General features: G+C 48.9%; 1 protein-coding gene across 7 annotated transcripts in view; it reads right to left on the bottom strand.

Annotated features, from left to right (window-relative positions):
• Positions 1–18,355, bottom strand: part of RNF34 (ring finger protein 34) — a 490,473-nt gene that overhangs the window by 196,216 nt on the left and 275,902 nt on the right. For all 7 annotated transcript variants that reach the window (XM_069619572.1, XM_069619571.1, XM_069619570.1 and 4 more), the window contains 2 exons: positions 10,256–10,309; positions 8,780–8,836 (listed from right to left, as the gene is read on the bottom strand). In XM_069619572.1, the coding sequence (XP_069475673.1) occupies positions 8,780–8,836; positions 10,256–10,309 (111 nt within the window). The remainder of the gene's footprint in view (positions 1–8,779; positions 8,837–10,255; positions 10,310–18,355) is intronic.

The following is an 18,355-nucleotide window of genomic DNA, read 5'->3' as shown; positions in this document are numbered from 1 at the left end:
CGGCGATCGTGTTTTTTATTCCTGCCAGATGAAGAGGCACCAGGAACATCCGTTGGGCGACGGCCCAATGCCACAGCTCCTTGGATAGGGCCGGGGACCTGGTTCCGCCCTGCTTCCGTATGTAGAACAGCGTGTTGGTGTTGTCGGTGAAGATCCTCACCACCTTGCCCTTGAGGGACGGAAGAAAGGACCCGAGGGCCCAGAACACTGCGCGGAGCTCCAAGAGGTTGATGTGGAGTGAATTCTCCTCTGGGAGCCAAAGGCCTCTCGCGTGAAGATCTCTGGAGTGCGCTCCCCAACCTTCCAGGGAGGCGTCCGTCGTCGCCATCACCTGGTGAGCTGGGGTCTGAAAATCCGTGCCCGCCGACAGATGGGAGCGGGTACCCCACCACCGGATCGCCTGACGGAACGTCTCATTGAGAGGGATCCTGTCCTCGAAGCTGCCCGTCGACTGGACCCAGCGGGCGTCGAGGAACACTTGTAAGGGGCGCATCCGAAGCCTGCAAAGGCGCACCAGATAAATGCAGGAGGACATCATCCCGAAGAGGGACTTGATAGATCTTACCCTGGCCATGTCCGTGGCCAGCAGACGCTGCACCTTGCCCAGAATGTTCCTGGTCCTTTCCTCCGACGGCGAGGCCAGCCGTGCCACTGTGTTGAGCTTGGCTCCCAGAAACAGGGCGACTTGCGACGGAACTAGGTGGGATTTTGGAAAGTTGATGGAGAATCCCAGGTCCGTGAGCAGCTGGACGGACTTCGCAGTGTGTTCCACGGCGAGCTCCCTTGTCCTTGCCCGTATGAGCCAGTCGTCCAGGCAGGGGTAGACGTGGATCCCCTGGGTGCCGACTTTAATCTGAACGGGAGGGCCTTGAACTGGTAGTGCCGCCCTTGGACCACGAACCTGAGGAACTTTCGGTGTATTTTAGAATGGGGATGTGGAAGTACGCATCCTCCAAGTCCAACGACGACAGGAAATCGCCCTCCTCCTGCTGTCCCAGCACATGCTGGAGGGTGACCATACGGAACTTCTGTGCCTTGATGTACTTGTTCAGTCGTCGCAGGTCCAGGATGGGGCGCCATCCTCCTGTCTTCTTTTTTACGAGGAAGTACCTTGAGTAAACTCCGGAGCCCCGAAGCCTCTTTGGGACGAGCTTGATGGCACCCTTCTTGAGCATCGCCCTTACTTCCAACAGTAGTTGAGGGACGTGATTTTCCTTCCTGGCCACAGGTGGAACACGAGGGCACTTCTGAAACTCGAGGGCGTGCCCTTGGGCGAGGGCGTCCAGCACCCAAAGGTCGGTGGAGATGGACTCCCCCACGATGACGAACCTCGCCAGCCGGCCTCCCACCGGGGTGCTTCGGCGGGGGCCGGACCCCACGGTCGGTTCAATCTTGTTTGGAGGCCGCCTTGCCTCCTTGACCTCCCTGTCGATGATGACAGGCACCACCTGACCTGCCGTGTCCCCTGTAGGCTTCCTGGGACAAAGATCTTGCTGCTTGGCGGTATGTGGAGGAGCCACTACCGGATCCCTTGGAGGCACCTTGTCTGCCTCCGGAGCTCCGAAAGGACGGCCGTCGTCGTTGGAGCACTCCCAGTGCCCGGGCAGTCTCTGTGTCTGTCTTGATGGCCTGAAGGGACTCATCAACCGCCTTCCCAAACAGGTTGTTCCCGTCGAAGGGCATGTCCAAAACCTTGGTTTGTACGTCCTGGCGGAAATCCGTGGCCTTGAGCCACCCTCATCGTCTCAAGCAAACGCTGGTGCCCAACTGACGGAAACCGGTGTCGGCGATGTCCGTTGCCACCGTGATGGCGTGGTCCGAAGCAATCTCACCTTCCTGTAGGATTTCAAGGGCCTCAGCCCTTTTGGCGTCCGGAAGGAAGTCCAACAGAGGGGCGATTTTGAACCACAACTCCCTGTCGTAGCGGGCTACGATAGCCACGGCGTTGGCCGCCTTGATAGTCGTCGCTGTGGATGAGATGATCCGTCGTCCCATCATGTCCAGCTTCCTGCCCACGCCGTCCGGCGGGGAAGTTGATGTCGAGGCCGATGCCCCCCAGCTTTCTTCTTTGCCATTGCCGAGACGACCGAATCCGGGGTAGGTTGCGCCCGAAGGCACAAGGGGGCAGCGTCGGGGACCCGGTACTACTTCTCGTACCGGTCCCTCTTTGCCGGCGCCATGGCAGGGTTCTTGAGGAGGGCGAGCCCCTCATCCCAGATGTCATCAAGAAGCGGTACGGCGAGGACCGTCTTCCTTTTAGCCTCGCGCCGTTGGTAAAGGAACCCTTCCTTCTTCTCTTCGCCCGAGCAGGGGGCGACGGGCGACACGTCCCGTCGTCACCTCGGTCGTCATCTGTACCTGTCGTAGCCGTGTCCGTGCCTGTATCATCCCTGTGGGTAGTAGACCGGGGGGAAGGCAGAGCAGGCCTCAGAAGTGGGAGAGGTGGCATAGGATGCGTCCTCCTCTTATGCGGTGGACTTTCCGAAGGTCCTGGCTCAGGTACCTCCGTCAGGTCTGGCTCAGGTACCTCAGTCGGGGGGAGGGGCAACCTTGTCCTCATCTCCGAGCATAAGGACTGAATCACTGATAAAATGGCCGCTGAAGTGTCCTGCGGCGCCGGAAACGACGGGCGCAAGGGCTCTTGAGGAGCCTTGTCGTCGACACCGTCGCTCTCGTCGTCGCCCTCGTAGGGATCCCTCCCGATGGGCTGGGCCTCTTCCACGACTTCGATGAGCTCTTCTTCAGAGGTCGTATCCGTATTCCACGACGGCCACCAGCCCCTCCCCCACCTTTTCCAACGAGGACTTCGTGGGGGTCTTCTCAATGGGCCTGAAAGACGACTCCCTCCGCGGTGGCAGGAGACTCTGGGTCCTAAGGGCGCCTCCACTGGTGTAGCCTCCACAGGCTGAGCCAGGGCCTCGGCGACATCCTCAATCGAGGTCTTAGCAGGGTGAATTAAGGACATCGTCACCTTCTGTACGCCTGGGGCCTTCACCTCGGGGGGGAGGGTCCGAGCCTCGCTCCCCCTCTGCCGGAATCTTTCAGATCGACCGGGGCCTCTCCAGAAGCTTCGCCGGGTTCTCGGACTTCCTCTTACCCGAGCCAGAGCGTTGGCTCGTGGTTTATGGCGCCGGGGAGGATGTGCCCTGCCTGGCAGCTAAGGAGCCCGACCGTTCGGCGCTCCCGGTGCCCGCGGACTCACGGTGCTTAGCCTTTTGTTGGGCCCCCGTCGGCGGGGCACCCTCACAGGACTTAGAAGACCGCTCTGACTTCTTTTTCTTCTTCTCGCCTGACGGGCTCTTCCCTTCCAGCCAGTTGGCGAGACGGAGGTGGCGATCCTTCATGGTCCGCTCCGACATGTTCCCACAAAACGCACAGTCCTTCTCCGTGTGCGTCTTGTCCTCATGGAGTCAGTAGAGGCATAACGAATACTCGTCCTCCTTGAAAACATTCTGAAGCTGGCATCCAGGGCAGGTCCTGAACAGCTTCCCGGGCGTCGAGCTTCCTTTCTCCTGGGCCATGTCCGGGGTAGGCATCGGAACTTCTGGAATCCTCCAAAAGCGCAACTCTATGAAATCTTCACCCTTGAGGGGCATAGAAAACTCTGAAACGGATCCCCGTTGATCGGATGTAGAAACGGTGGAGCTTGAGGCTCTATTTAACCGAAAAATGAGAAAAATCTCAAAAAGCGCAAAAACGCGGCAAAAGCTCGAGAGCTACAGCACGAGGACTCCCAACACTTGAACGGGCGGTAAAAATCTGAGGATGGCTGCCAGAGGCGGGGCTTAGGGAGAGGGCAGTCATTGGCTGGGGGCAGTATGACCCAGAGACCAGTGATTGGTTACTACTAAGAAAGACAGATCAGAAACGAAACTGATACTGATTTTTTTCTATACCGAGGATTCCCGGCCTGACGACGGGGAATATTCATGAGCATGTGAATCCATGCCAGACCCCATGCTGGAGAACTTTGTACTTGTTTTGTAGGGTTCCGGCGATGGCGGATGGCGGGCTGATGAGAGTTGAGGATCGAACCCGCGTGAGGAATAGAAGCGCCTGGAAGCACGTAAGTAAGCGCTTGTAGCCTGCTTCACGATGCGCACTAACTGTCCCTTTTATCTTGCAGGTACAAGTTCGGAGCTTTAGAGAAGCTGAAGGGTGCTGGAATACCCACTGGATTCGGCGTGGGAAGGAGTAATGGCACGTGAGTAATAAAGTTGCCCAATGTCTTTAAACGCACCTTCTTTTGTCTTTCAGATGCGGGATGCAGCGCTGAAGGCCTCCGGAGCGTGCGAAGAGCTGGTAAGCTTTTGTCTTTCAGATGCCGGAATGCAGCGCAAGGCGTTGGTGACAGCCGATGGACCAGGCAAGAGATGCGCTGCCACTGAAGACCGTAGTGCTAACCTGTTCTTTCTTTGTCTTTACAGGTGCTGCTGAAGACTGGATTCCAGGATGGTAAGCCTTTGTTCCCTTAGGCCCAGGATCAGAAGCAGAAGACACGATGAGCGTTCTGCTGCAGAGAATGCAGAATAACGCAAAGCAAGATTCATCCATCGGGTGTGGTTTAAATAGCCCCCTGTAGTGCTTAGTGGCTCCTTCCACAGCCACGCCTAGGTAAGAAAAGAGTTCCTGCTTTCCAGAAGAGTTCCAGTGTTCTGAACCTAGGGAGTGGCTCCTGCCCCACCCAACAGGAAAAGTAGTCCCAAACAGAAGAGGATCAGGGGTTCAACTGGCAGGTAAGTAAGCAGCATGGTCTGCTGCAGGTAAGTCCACCCAAGCATTATGAGCCCGGCGCTTCCAGCGCTGGGACTGGGCATCTTTATGAGCCTGGTGCCACTGGCGCCAGGACAGGGTCCAAAAGGTCCCAATTGGGACTGGCTGGCACTCGGAACCGGGGTTATGGGTCTGCTTCCAAGGGAGTCGGGCAAGTCCTGATCTTTTGGAAGCAGAGATCATGACAGCATCAAGGGCAAAAAGGCAATCTGCGGCAGTCTGATCACCCTAAACTCCAATAGGTTTATGTGCAGTCTCATTTCTACTGGGGACCACAGTCCATTCACTGCAAATTTGTCCAGATATGAGCCCTTCAGCGAGGCATCTGTACCTAGTGTTACTTTTGTTCAAACTTTCCAAAATGGTTCTAACTCATCAGTTTCCCTTTGCTGTGCTGGACCATCACAGGAGGTCCTGGTCAGGACCTGAAACAGATCAGTCATGTTGCCTGCAAACTGTGACCAATGATATCTGAGAGCCTATTGAAGGGATCTCATCCTGGCCTCTAGCACCTGAAAAAATGCAGGATGCCATGAGACCCAGCAACCTAGGAAAGTCCATGGCCAGTAAAGCTTGGGCGCTCTGGAATTCGGAGACCATGTTCTGGATGTTGGCAGCTCTGCCCTCGGGGTGGCGAGGAGGGGACAAGACTTTGCCCTGGATGAGGTCAGGACAGCCCTGATTATTTGGAGCATTTAAGAAGGTGTCATCTGGGACTTTTTGAAGTTGAAGGAGAAGCCCAGTTTGTGCAGGAAGTGGCAGACGTGGCTCTTGCAAGCGTGCCACGATTAGCAAGTCATCCACATAAGGTAAGACATTAATTCCCACCCTTCTCAGATTGGCTGACACCACTGACAACAGCTTGGTGAAGACCCTCGGGCAGAGGTGAGCCTGAATGGCAGTACCTTGAATATATAGTGCATACTACCGATCACGAATCAGATACATCCTTTGCTTGAGGTGCATCGGAACAGAAGTAAGCATCCTCAAGATCCAATGAACCCACCCAATCCTGAAGCTTTAGAGCCTGGAGTATCTGTGAAAGAGTTACCATCATGAGTTTGTCCTTCCTGAGGAACTTGTTCAAGTGCCTCAGATCCAGGATAGGTCACAGTCCTCTGTCCTTTTTTGGAATTAGGAAACAGCGGGAGTACCACCCTGGATTCCTCTCCGTCAGACGTACTAGCTCTATAGCACCTTTCACTAGCTTGGAAGCAATCTTCTGCTCGAGCAGAAGATCTGGAGGTTTTCGTCTGAGAATGGGACGGGGATAGGGAGGAGGTGTTTGATGATTGAAAGACAGTACCCTTGCAAGACTATCTGCCTGACCCACGCATCCGAAGTAATGTTTTGCCATTCTTTGTAGTATTGGGTCAGACACTCTCCCACTGGTAGTTTGGTGCTGCTGTTCCGGATGAGACAGAAGGGAACGAGGGGGACAGATTTGCCTTCCCACCTCTACCGCTTGTAGGTTTGGGGAATCGCCTTTGCCTTGTGGCAGACGGTTCTCTCCCCCTTTGGGTGAATGCTCTATAATAACAAAAAGGGTGGGTTTACCAGGATGATGAGGCTGGTTGTACAGTCTGCTGGTGAACCGCACTGAGGGACTTTGCGGTCAGCCTTGAAAGGTGCAACTTCTCAAAGCGGTTATCAGCTTCCGAGCCAAAGAGATTATGAGCATCAAAGGTCAGATCCAGTAACATGGCTTGAAGGTCTGGTGCAGATCCACTTTAACCATGACAAGCATTGCAACACTGAACGGGCCCATCGCTCTGCCTAGGCAGCCTGGCACATTGCTTTCTTCCCATAAGAAGCAGTGTTTAGGAACTATCCTCTTATCTTTTATCTCCTTCTGGGATTTCCCGCTACAGCCTGGTCAACCACTGTCCCCAAGTTGTGGGTATGCCTGGCCAAGATGCAGGAGGAGTTCACTGCCTTGAGTGCCATGCTCCTTGAAGCAAAAAAAAAACTTTGACCACATATCCACCTTATCATCAATATCTGGGGAAAATATGGTAACGCAGATGATTTAGCCCCTGGTGTGGCAGCCTGGACCACTAGGCTCTTGGGTCTAGGGGGCTTTGTGAGAAAGTCGAGGTCTGAGAATGCAGGTCTGTACTTTTTGTGGGATCCCCTCTTACTGCTGGAGACGAGCAGGGCTTTTTCCAAACTCCATAAAAGGTTCCCTCAAGACTGCATGGAAGCCTAACAATGGTTATTTTACTAGGCCCCTGTCATATCTGCCAAGCCATATTCTATTACCATCTTTGTCGGAGGTAACCACTCCAGGGCCTCAGTCACCTTCTCCATGACTGACCAGTATACTGCACTGATCACTTTCAGGGGAAGTGTCCAGACCACTTGCCCCCTGGAGTTCTGCAGCTAGATCTTCAATCACGGTCTCCTCTGAAAGAAGTTCTAGCACAAATCTTAGCTGTTCCGAGGAGGATTCAGGTGACCAACATACACTGTGCTTCTCTTATTCTTCAAAGATGAAAATATGTGACGGGAACCACTCCAGAGTCTGACTTCTTATGCTTTCTCAATTTCTACGAAAGACAGTTGATTGACTAAAGCTCTTTTTCATAAGAGGTATGCACCTTCTAAAGCGCAGTACTGCGAGACTTGGAGGAAGATCTCCTGAGCTTCAAATTTGAACGCATCTCCTACAAGGCCTTTGACGTCATGGATTGGCATGAGCCGCAGTTGGCCATTTCACGACTGGCGCCGAGACACCATAAGCAGATCATGTAATGATCAGTAATCAACATTTTAACATTAATCCTCATAGCACTTAATGCTAGAGGGCTTTGGCGTCGACATATTAATGGATTTTGAGTGTAATTCAGAAAAAAATAGTATTTGTGAAGTGTTACGATTGTTGCAGACTCAGAATGCTATTTGTATTGATATCAACTCCTTGCACTTACCCAGAGCTGCGCTGCCCTGGCTGCACTTAATCAGTGCATTCTGCCCCGATTGCACTTTCCCCTTTCCTCTCCCTGGCACTACTGCCCCACCCACTTTCCCTTCCCCCTGCACTTTGCATTGGCGCACTTGCACGATCTGAATGACACAAGGCTTAGTAAGATTGTTTGTCTTGTCCTCTTCCCTCCCTTGTCTTGTGGCACCTAGAAACCGTTGTATACAGGCGCGTTATATATGACATATCATATATAACGTTGATGTCACATCCTGAGGCAGAAGAGTGTAGAGGGGCTCTCAACGCTGAAGCCACACAGGAATTTTTTTTCTTGCTGCCGTATATATCGAAGATCAGAAATCCATGAGAGGCCATTCCATTAGAAATGTATTTCCCTCAAGTACAGCCCGCTGGCAAAAGCATTGTATTTATTTGAATGTATAACCATCCTACCTGTATTTACCCAACTGAGGAGTCTATTGCTCAATTGCCAGGCCCAGTGTTTGAGAAAGTGGATGTCACAGTCTAGTGCCTCTAGTGGGCGAGAAAGAGGGGGAGCCAGTTCAATTTGTGATAATGCTTGAAATTAGGTGCTCATCACAATAGGGGTGGAAGTGGTTTGTAATACAATCCAGGGGAGACTATTAACACTGATTGTGTTGTATATGGCAAATTAGCCTGGATTAAAATAAACTTTTCAGCATCAGAGAGAAATGCATAGAATAACCAAAACATTTAAGTGAAACATTCTCAAGATGAACGTAGATAAAAGACAACCAACTCAGAGAAAGACCTCTGGATGCAACCATAAAAAAATAAGTGATCACTTGGCTGCATGAAGGACAACATAGCAATGCAAGAAGCGCTTGGTGCAAGGAACAATGAATAAAGATATGTAAAAATGTTTCAAACCATAGCAAATGTTGATACTCATAGTAAAAATATTGTGAAGAGAACTAGAGTCTCACATTTCTTCACTGTTTTTTCTAATGAAAGGACTACCACAACCACTGCTGCTAATAACGGATGTATAATTTGGTAACAAACTGCTCAAACGCACAAAGTGCTTACTCAAAATCTTACCTGCTGCTCAGGACCTTCACCTGCTTCAGTAATTATTGAGGATGTTTCACTTCGTTCCTATAAAACACAAGGAACTAGATCAGAAAGTCACCACATGTCAAAAAACAAAACAGACAATGCCACATAAGTAACCCTCATTCCAAACATGTTGCTGTGCAAGTGTCCATGCTCTTCTTGACAACAGTTTTTGAACAGTTATTATATTTAAGAAAACTACCAGCGAAGCATCTTTCAAGGTTTCCGAATGGGCGATATTTTTCCTGAAGTCATATGCAAGAATAACATTTTCCGTGATTATCCAGCCACACAAACGATATCAATCCTGATGTTGCCCACTTCTATCAATATCAAAAATAGGCCATTGGCCTATGGATCTATATATTCACTGAGTGAGACACTGTGTCAAACCATTTTCAGTTGTGCTTGTATTGCAATGTAGCACATCCGGGCACAAAGCATTTCAGTGGCATACAGTTGATGCAACTTCTGTAGAATTAAAACACTGCTGTAGAATTTTTCTTTTGGGAGTAGAACAACCCAGTTATCCAGGAATGAGTGAACTTTGCTGATCAAGAGTACAGGTTGGTAGAAGGAAATTGGAATGTCCATTACTTTCCATGGGCACGAACGCAGCCTTGAGGATTTTCATGAGACTAATGGGAAGTCTGTCTGCTGGAATCATATGAAGGGGTTGCAAGCATGGGTTAACATGCCACCCGTTTCAAGTCAAAATATAGTTGGTGGCAAAGCATGATCTTTTGAGGTGGTAAAAGTGGTTGAAAATGGCAGATGACCAATATCTAAATTCAAATACCCGATTTGGAAGTGGTCCAGTGTCTTCGAGGCTGAAAACGAAAGCTCGAAAATCGAGATAGGTACTTAATAATTGCGCTATTAATTTGTTGTGATCATAAAGAAACATTCACAAAACAAAAGCGTAACAGATGCACCCTTGGCACAAGCCCCAAATTGAAATGGGCCAGTTGAAATAACGGACAGTGGAGGGAGGAGTGGAGGATGCAGGACAGGGCCACGTGAAATGGACTGCATTCATGGTCATTTTGAATTTGAGCCAATAAACACAATTTTTGGTCCTCGCCTCGGGATGGCAGAATCTCCAGATGGCATGACCTAACATGCGGTCAGTGATAGGCTTTATATTCTAACTATATAGTCAGTGGGTCATAGCTGCTGGTATAAATTGCCAAATGCACATTATGGTATGCACAAGTACAGAAAAAACAAAACAAGATTAATTTGAACATGACTTCGGGCAAACAACAAATGCTTCACAGTAGAACATTCTTCCAATTCCGCAAGTGTAAAACACATTGCTCCGACATAAATAAGGCTCTCGTCATAAAAGCATGCTGTATTGTTATAATGCATTGAATTACATTTCACAGTACTGCTAATCTTTTTCCTCATTCAAATTCATGAATACAGTTAAACTGTATACTGCATGCAATACCTTACCTGCTGGATATGGTGTTCTTCTATTTCTGTGACGGAGGAGGTTTCACGTCTTCCCTGCACAGACAAGGAATTTGAGAATTAAATACCATTCCCCAATTACTCATATTGGCACAGGAAGACAGAACTAGTGTGCCACATTGGGCGAGGGGGGCATATTTGGTAAGGATGGAAAATCAACTTTCTAGGGTGGCTCTGGGATAACCTGCAGATTGGGCGTCTTTGGGGCAGAGAGCAGTGTTCAACTAATGGCATCCAGGAGGATTTGGCTGTAAGGAGACAGGCGCAGGTTATGTGAGTGATGTGGACCCTATGTTCCTGACAGAACAGATCTAATTCCCACAAGTGCATATGCGCATATGGAGGCTGCAGGCGTCCACCAGAACCAATCAACATCACATGGGATACTATTAGAGCATGGAAAGATATGGCTAGCACTTGTGTATCTATCAATTAAATAAGTCCTTTGATTAAACATAACTAACAATGCATAGCAGAGTTATAAAAACAAGATGGTGTCATAAAAGACAACACACTCCTGTACTATATTGTAGGTCCGCTATCTGTTGATAGGCACATTACATATAGAGCCAAGGGATGAGAAGGGAACCAGACCTTAAACTACAAAGTAATAGTCAAAAGGGATCCCAGTGCCAACACTTAACAGTCTGTCTAAACCTCTAGACAAGCCCCAAAATGTATACCCATCACTAGCCAGTGGCTAGTAGTAACTGACTATTAGAGAGAAATAATTATTAAACTCTGCATGTGGATAATTGAGGGGGCAAGCAGCATTGTATGCCTGGCTAGTAGTTTGCAACCTGACATGTTTACCTCCGAGGCCAAAGTATTTTAGTATTTGGAAAATATAAATTTGCACCAACAGGATAGGTGGTGGTGGGGGGGCATGCTAACAAACAAGACAGAGGACCCCCAAAGGATGAGATACATTTTAGACTGCAAGCACCATCCTTAAACTGCTAGAGAAAAGACATACCGCGTCACTTGTAAACAGGCATTCACATAAAAATACTTAGAAAATCACAGGCGCAAGCTAAAATTCTCGTCTTTGTCCTCCAACTAACTGGACTCAAACTGGAAGGCAGGAAATAAAATGTCAAAATGCAAGTAACCACAAAGTAACTTTACAGAGTTTCAGGCCATTAAATTGTTCCTCCTGTATGTAAACAAGATGTCATCTTTTGGCAATCCACATGTTTTGGGGGGAAAAGGCTGGCAAGTCCCAGTACTAGCAAACAGGTGTGGATTTATCAGCAAACAACCCCATGGAAGACCAGAAGAGAATCCAATGAAGAGCTCCAAAGGCAGTTTTGAGAACCAGGAACGCCAGAAAAAGATTCAGCATAGCAGGAAGTGCCCAAGGTCCTTGAAGCATGCACGTGTGCTTGCTCTACTGAAGAAGCCCTTGCTGGATCCAGCCGTGCTAGCAAACGTCCATCCCATCTCCCTTCTTCCATCCTTGATGAAAGTTCTTGAGGCTCTGGTCTCTCCCCTCCTGCCACCCTTTTTTGAAACCTCTTTTTTTTTTATACATTTCAGTCTGGTTTTCGACCAGGGAGAGGAACCAAATCAGTTCTTAATTCTGTGTTAGACGATCTTACCCGCCTAGTCGAACAAGGCGGTGTGGGAGCTCTCCTCCTGCTCGATCTGTCGGCCGCGTTCGACACAGTAGATCATTCTATTCTGATCTCCCGTTTGTCAAACGCGGGCCTTGGAGGCCAGGTCCTTAACTGGTTTGCAGGATTCTTGGCTGACCGGTCACAGTCGGTCTTTCTGCCACTTTTTTGCTCTGAATCCATTTCATTGTTTTGCGGAGTTCCGCAGGGATCTGCGTTATCACCAGTTCTTTTTAACATCTATATTCGCCCCCTTCTTCTTATGTCTCATGGCTTCCACTTCTATTCTTATGCGGATGACACGCAGATCCTGGTGCGCCTGGATCTTTCTCGCCCCAAAATCGTGGCCCAGCTCAGGAGTTGTCTAGAGGATTTGGGTGCCTGGATGGCAAATAACTCACAAAAATTCAATGGCAGCAAAACAGAGGTCCTTGTGGTGGGAACGACTAGTCCTCTCACTTACTGGACTCCTGATTTTTGGCCGGCTTCTTTTGGCCTGTTCCCTCTCCGTCACTTGTAGTGAGAAATCTTGTGGTAAAGTTCTCATTTTCCCTTGCTGTGACTGAACAGGTGGGTGCAGTCTGCAAATCTGGTAATTTTAAATTGCGCACCTTGCAGAAGGTTCTCCCCTTTATTCCTGATCATTTTCATGCCCCTGTGGTAGCAGCGCTGGTTCTTAGCGTGGTTGGCCGTAGTACAACAAATTACAATATCAGCCGTACTATCTGACAAATCAGAATCAAATGCTCCAAAATGCTGCGGCCCGAGTAGTCATGTGCCCTCCGGCACGCACACACGTCACCGCTCTCGAACCAGCTGCACTGGCTTCTGATTGAAAAACAGATCTTATTTAAATCTATGTGCCTAGTGCATAAAGCTTTTTACAAGCTAGGAGCAGAAAATCTTCAAGAAAAAATGTGATCACTATGTCCCTGCTCGCTCCCCTTCGGTCTCAGGCTTCCCTATTATTATTAGTCCCCCGTGTTAGACAGACTAGGACCGGTGGCCGTGCCTTCTCTGTGGCAGCAGCAATAGAATGGAATCAACTGCCATGGTCACTGCGACCTCTAACCATTTGGCCTTACAGCGGGCCCTGAAGACCCTTCTCTTTTGAAGACCCTTCTCTTTTTAATGTATGCTTTGTTCCACCTTCCTCTGATCAGCACCAAGATGCCTTTGGGTATACATGTGCTTTACAGGACTATATAACTTAACATAACAAACGAAAATCAGTGGAAAAATGTGGTTGATCCCTGCCTGCGAATATTTTCGATAGGGGGTCTCCTGATGGAAAGTCTTCTGAATAATGCACCAGCCGGGCACAGAGGTATGTACACAAAGTGCTCGTTCATAAAAAGGTTGGTTCAGAAAAGAGGAACAACCCCGTAAGTACAAAGCTTCTTTTCCAGTTGTGGTTTACAGAATACAAATAGCCAGGTACCTAAACCCCGAACCAACGATGACGTGGATGAGGTGGAAAAAGACCAAAAAACAACAAGTGCCGTCTCTAAGAGTGGGACCCTCGAGCCAGAAGCAAAAGCAATTGTGGGGAAGACCCCAAAAAAAGACAGGGGGGCCTGGCAAAGCAGGTCCTGGTGGCTTGAGTGTGCCGAGCCATAGAAAACGGTCCAGCAGCAGACTACAGTGGGGCTCAACCAAGATGATCCTGAAGAGCAGATCAGATGGGGTGTTAGGACCAGAGCACCATTTCAATCCATAGCAGGGATTAACACCAAGGTAGGAAAATCATGTGTGGAGGCAGAAAGATAGAAGCGGCCCAGGAAGGAAGACCAGCAGCCAAAGCTGCCAACCAAAGATCAACCCAAAACATAGGGTCCAGCCAGTTTAGCCAGATCCGGTCCTAAAAATGCAGCAACAGTAGGAAATCCTCCAGCAGGTAAGTAAAGCAGAATTCAGTTTAAAAACATGGTCTCCTTTAAGTATACCCGCAAACACAAAAAGGGATAGTTTAATCCAACCCACCATTCAAACTAGGCAGATAAAAACAAAGGCTTAGGCGGCCAGCCAAGCTAGACCACCCTTAAATCCCCTTCTCAACTGAGACCACCCCCGACAGGATGTCATATGGGCTTTCCAGGTCCAGCAACATGTACACACCAGTTAAACCACTATAGAGGGTGCATGGCTGAGCTCACAAGGGTTCACATGAGCACAATGGTCATTATAGGTCCAACACCTGGTTCCCCCCAACAAAGGAAGCCCGTAAAACAAAATGGCCGAGTACAAGACTTTAAAACATACATGGGTTCCCCAATAGCTACTGAAAAGTTACATTGGGCAACCAATGCAGTAAAGTGGATTGAGCCCCTGGTGAAGCCAAAACTAAATGCTGCCACTAGCCAACCCTCTGGATCCATAGGGTGATCTGACCAACCTAAGGGACAAGTGGGGCGCTTAAGAGGAACCCAAGCATCTTGCAGCCTTATGGTCAACGCTGGGCCATATACTAGAAGTGAAAATGGATTGCAGTGGTGTTGGGTTAAATTTGGCTTACTGCAAATGTACCTCTATACGTGTGAGCCCCCTCAAACCTTTTGCTTTTGTTCCAGCATCCTGACCTGACTTTTGCCAGTGGAGCACAGCCTTCAGCTGCACTCCCCTGGGCCTTTCGCTAATCATTATGGGGAAACAGACACATCCTTCAGGCTGTCAGTAACGAGAAACTTTGTTTCTCTTCATCTCTTGACTTGGTTGCCTCTTTTGGTATCATTTTATCATTGCGCAAAGTACATTACTGTACCGCCAAATGGGTCCCTTGTGTTTTTTCAGGCTTAGTCATCCACTAGGGAATTTCTGGTGACTGGATAATGTGCTTAGGAGTGGACTGGTGGCAGCAGAAGCCTTTTCATATACTTTTATAAACTTTCTACTAAGCCATACTGCGCTTGGCCCATGACTGTGGCTACTGTCTGTTATGGCCATGCCACAAGGTCTTTTGTCTACTCCTTTGGTCATTTTGTCTGTTGGCCTTCCCCCTTATTTAATTGTAGCGTGCAGTAAACCCACAGGCATCTGGGCACCACAAACACAATAGAACATAACAAAAATACAGGACGTATTGATATCAGTATATATCAAGAGGCTGCGTCATCCCAGATTATGAACCAGCAACTTATTTAAGGAGAATAGTTTTTAGCGAGGAAAACGTTTTCACATTACTGTCCAACCTGAGAGTGCTAGGGAGAATTCCATATCAGTGCAGCTTGGTTGGGGAAGTCCTTCCCTAGACCACCCACCCTTTTCAATTTTTCTTTGTTAATGGTTTCCTAATTTGCAGAACGGAGCGCGCGAGTGGGTAGGTATTGAGTGATGCAGCTCTTCAGGTACGCTGGTGCCTTTCCATATAGACACTTGTACAGTAAGGTTGTAACTTTAAAGTGGATATGGGCTGAAATAGGGAGCCAGTGTAGGGATTTCCTCCAAGATGAAATGTGATCCTGCTTGGGGCTGCCCTTCATGATTTGAACTGCATCCTTTTGGAAGATTTGGAGCATATGCAGACACTTTACTGGCCCCTATCAGCAGTGGGTTACAGTAGTCGAGGCAGGGAGAATGGTGGCTTGACCGATTGAGGCACAGTTGTCTTCTGAAATAAAAGGGCTTAATATTTCTGAGAAGTCTTGGGTAGTAGTTGCAATTTTTTTTAGAGATTTAACTAGTCTGGGTCTCAGAACCCAGTGTAGAATTTAGGAAGATCCCCCACCCCCCACCCCCGAGAGTCTTAACGTTTTCTGTTACTGCTATAGGGCACTCCATGATACTCAAAAGCGAGTATCCTTTCCCCAACTTAACTCTAGCCCCGGGGCTGCCAAACAGTGGGAGTTTAGTTTTGCTTCTTTGAAACAGAGCCAATTTTCCATCATCCTTTGTTCGATGAGTCCATAGATGACATGGCGTTCAGAGTCTTGGTGTCCTTTTTATAATCCCCAGTGATTTCCAGAATCAGCTGGGTGTCATCAGCGTAATTCATAACAGGTGGCAGAGTGGTCTGATGTAAAGATTAAAAAGTGTGGGTGAAAAAAAAGGCCCCTTGGGGGACTCCGCAGGAGATGGGGGCAGGTGTAGAGGAGGCACCTTCCCAGCAGACCTATGATAGTCTGCCCACCAGGAAAGATCTAATTCAACTAGAGACTGGTGGGGGACGGGTCCCTATGACTAAGAGGGTGTGGATCAACCAGTCATGATCAAGCAAATCAAAAGCCACAGACAAAATCGAGATGGACAAGGAGGCCGGTTTTCCCTTTGTTCGCTAACTCAAGCAGATTAGTCTGCAGGTCAAGGAGTGCGGTCTCCGTACTATGATCCGCCCTGAAACCCAATTGTTTCCTGTGGAAGATAGAGGCTGATTCAAAATGAGCCTGAAGTTGGTTTGTGGCCACTTAGACCAATCACCAAATGCAACTTCCCGCTGAACGTGTTACAAACGTTTTTTCGCATCTTTTGCGTCCAGGCCTGCCTTCTTCAACAAAGGAGTAACAGAAACCGCTTTCTATGGAACTTCACTGTAGTCGAAAGACGCATTTACCAGTCTAAAGAGAAAAGGCGCAAAAATCCCTTTGTTGTCCATATTTAACTTTACTGGGATGATGTTTTCTCGGCAAGAGGTTGGGTGCATGGAGGACAGGGTGGAATCTATCTGCAAATTGGTTACATGTCTGAGAGTGAAGCGATGTAGGTCTTTATGTTTCTTGCGCATAGGAGCAGGCAGGTCTCTATGGATTGTGCCATTTTCCAAGTCTTTCTGAAATTTGTCACGAGCTATGGTGATTTTAGTAGCAAATGCTTGCTGAATGTTGTCACAGTCTTGGTTTGTTGGGTGAACAGGGTGTGCTAGAGCTTTGGTTTTTTTCTAGGAGTTTCAGAATCTCTAAGCGTTTAAGAGTTTTTTGCCCCAGCTATTTCTGCATCGAAGAAGTTCTACTTGGCAGCTATGATGTTAGATTTATATGATGCTTCGAGGGACTCAGTTTTTATTAAAGGCCAAGGGGAGGTGTTTTTTATAACATTCAGATTTCATGAGATTATCCAGTCAAGGATGTTTCCCCGATGTTGCTGTGGGTTCACTGTTCTTCACTGAAAAACCTGTCTATAGGGGCATTATAAATGCCTTATCATATCATTTTAAAGTCATTTTCAAGGAGAGCTTCTTCTAGGGACACTGCCTCTGTCTCTCGGATTGTGAGGCCATCTATTGAAGTCACCCACCACCAACGTAGAGCAGTTTGGACCGGACGTAGTTTTTAAGGTCTGCAGCAAGTCCTCAAAGGTCCCAATTTCATGTGACTGTCTTTGTGACCCGGAAATTCCTCATTTGGTCATGCAGTTGCCTGTGAAAGCTGCTTTTTACGCAGGCTACGGAAGGTCATGTGTGTAGGTGGCCTCGAAAGTGGGCTGGGACGGTCTGGTCCCAATCCACACTACTGATGCCAGGATGTCCGCTGTGCTCAAAGGCATGAGAGCCGCACTGCTGTCTTGCATGACTGGGGCAGTTCTCCTCATTGGCCCGCTGGGTGCAAGCACTCACCAGACCTGTGGATGAGGAGGGGTCCTGAATGAAGACATGCAGATCAGCAACAGGTCCGAATCGACGTATAGACGAGATGGAGCCAAGTATCCAGAAAAGCCGAACAGACCCAAGGACTACCCGGAACCACACAGAAGGTTGGCACCCCGAGCCCGCTGTTGTCCCGGTATGAGCCCCGATATGCGCTCGACCTCCGAAGAACGGAGTGGTGGGCCCAATCACGCCCAATGCCTCTTGGTTGCACTGCAAAAGAGCCTGTTCGGAAAGTTTCCTTGAGCCATTCAGTGGACTGTCCAGCTCGAACCTTGGCACCCATGCAGGAGTGTCATCTTATCTAGTTTTACCTCGAGCTTTTAGGGAATCCTAGCTTGCACTGCAAAGCACCTTCTTGTCAAATGTCATAGTCCCTGCTGCTTTGGGCTGTGAAGAATGCATGTGTCGGACTCTGTGTTGCTGTGCGACAGTGACTGTCTTTGAAGGCGACTTTCCCGCATTTCTTCAAGTACCCTCAGACCAGCTGCAAATAGGTTTCTTTGTCCTGCAACCCGAGACGAGCGGGCGATACAGCTCCTTGTGTAAACCCAACCCGCATCTGCAACCGCAGCGCCTGTGCACTTTGAAGCCAAACCAAGGACGTAAAATCACACCTCTGGTGACCCTCTCCAGACCTGCCTAGTTTGGACCCGAACCGAGAATGGCGGTAAGTACTGAAACCACTTACAGGTGGGCCTTAGTTCAGCCATTGTATTCTGTACACAGAGAATCCATTGTGGTCCTCCCTGTGGCTTGGGTAGCCTCCGCTTCCTAAAGTCCTCTGAAAGTTGGAAATCGCTTTGTTCATTGCAACAGATCCTCCCCAGTCTCTTGGAACCCGTTTTCCACTCTTCAGAATCTCTCTAACTTTGCCAGAATCCTTCTCTA

The sequence above is a fragment of the Ambystoma mexicanum genome, chromosome 10 (assembly GCF_040938575.1).
Source record: "Ambystoma mexicanum isolate Mex_15411 chromosome 10, UKY_AmexF1_1, whole genome shotgun sequence".
Taxonomy (NCBI): domain Eukaryota; kingdom Metazoa; phylum Chordata; class Amphibia; order Caudata; family Ambystomatidae; genus Ambystoma; species Ambystoma mexicanum.
Note: the sequence above shows the minus strand (reverse complement) of the source record. Positions and strands in the feature narration are given on the sequence as shown.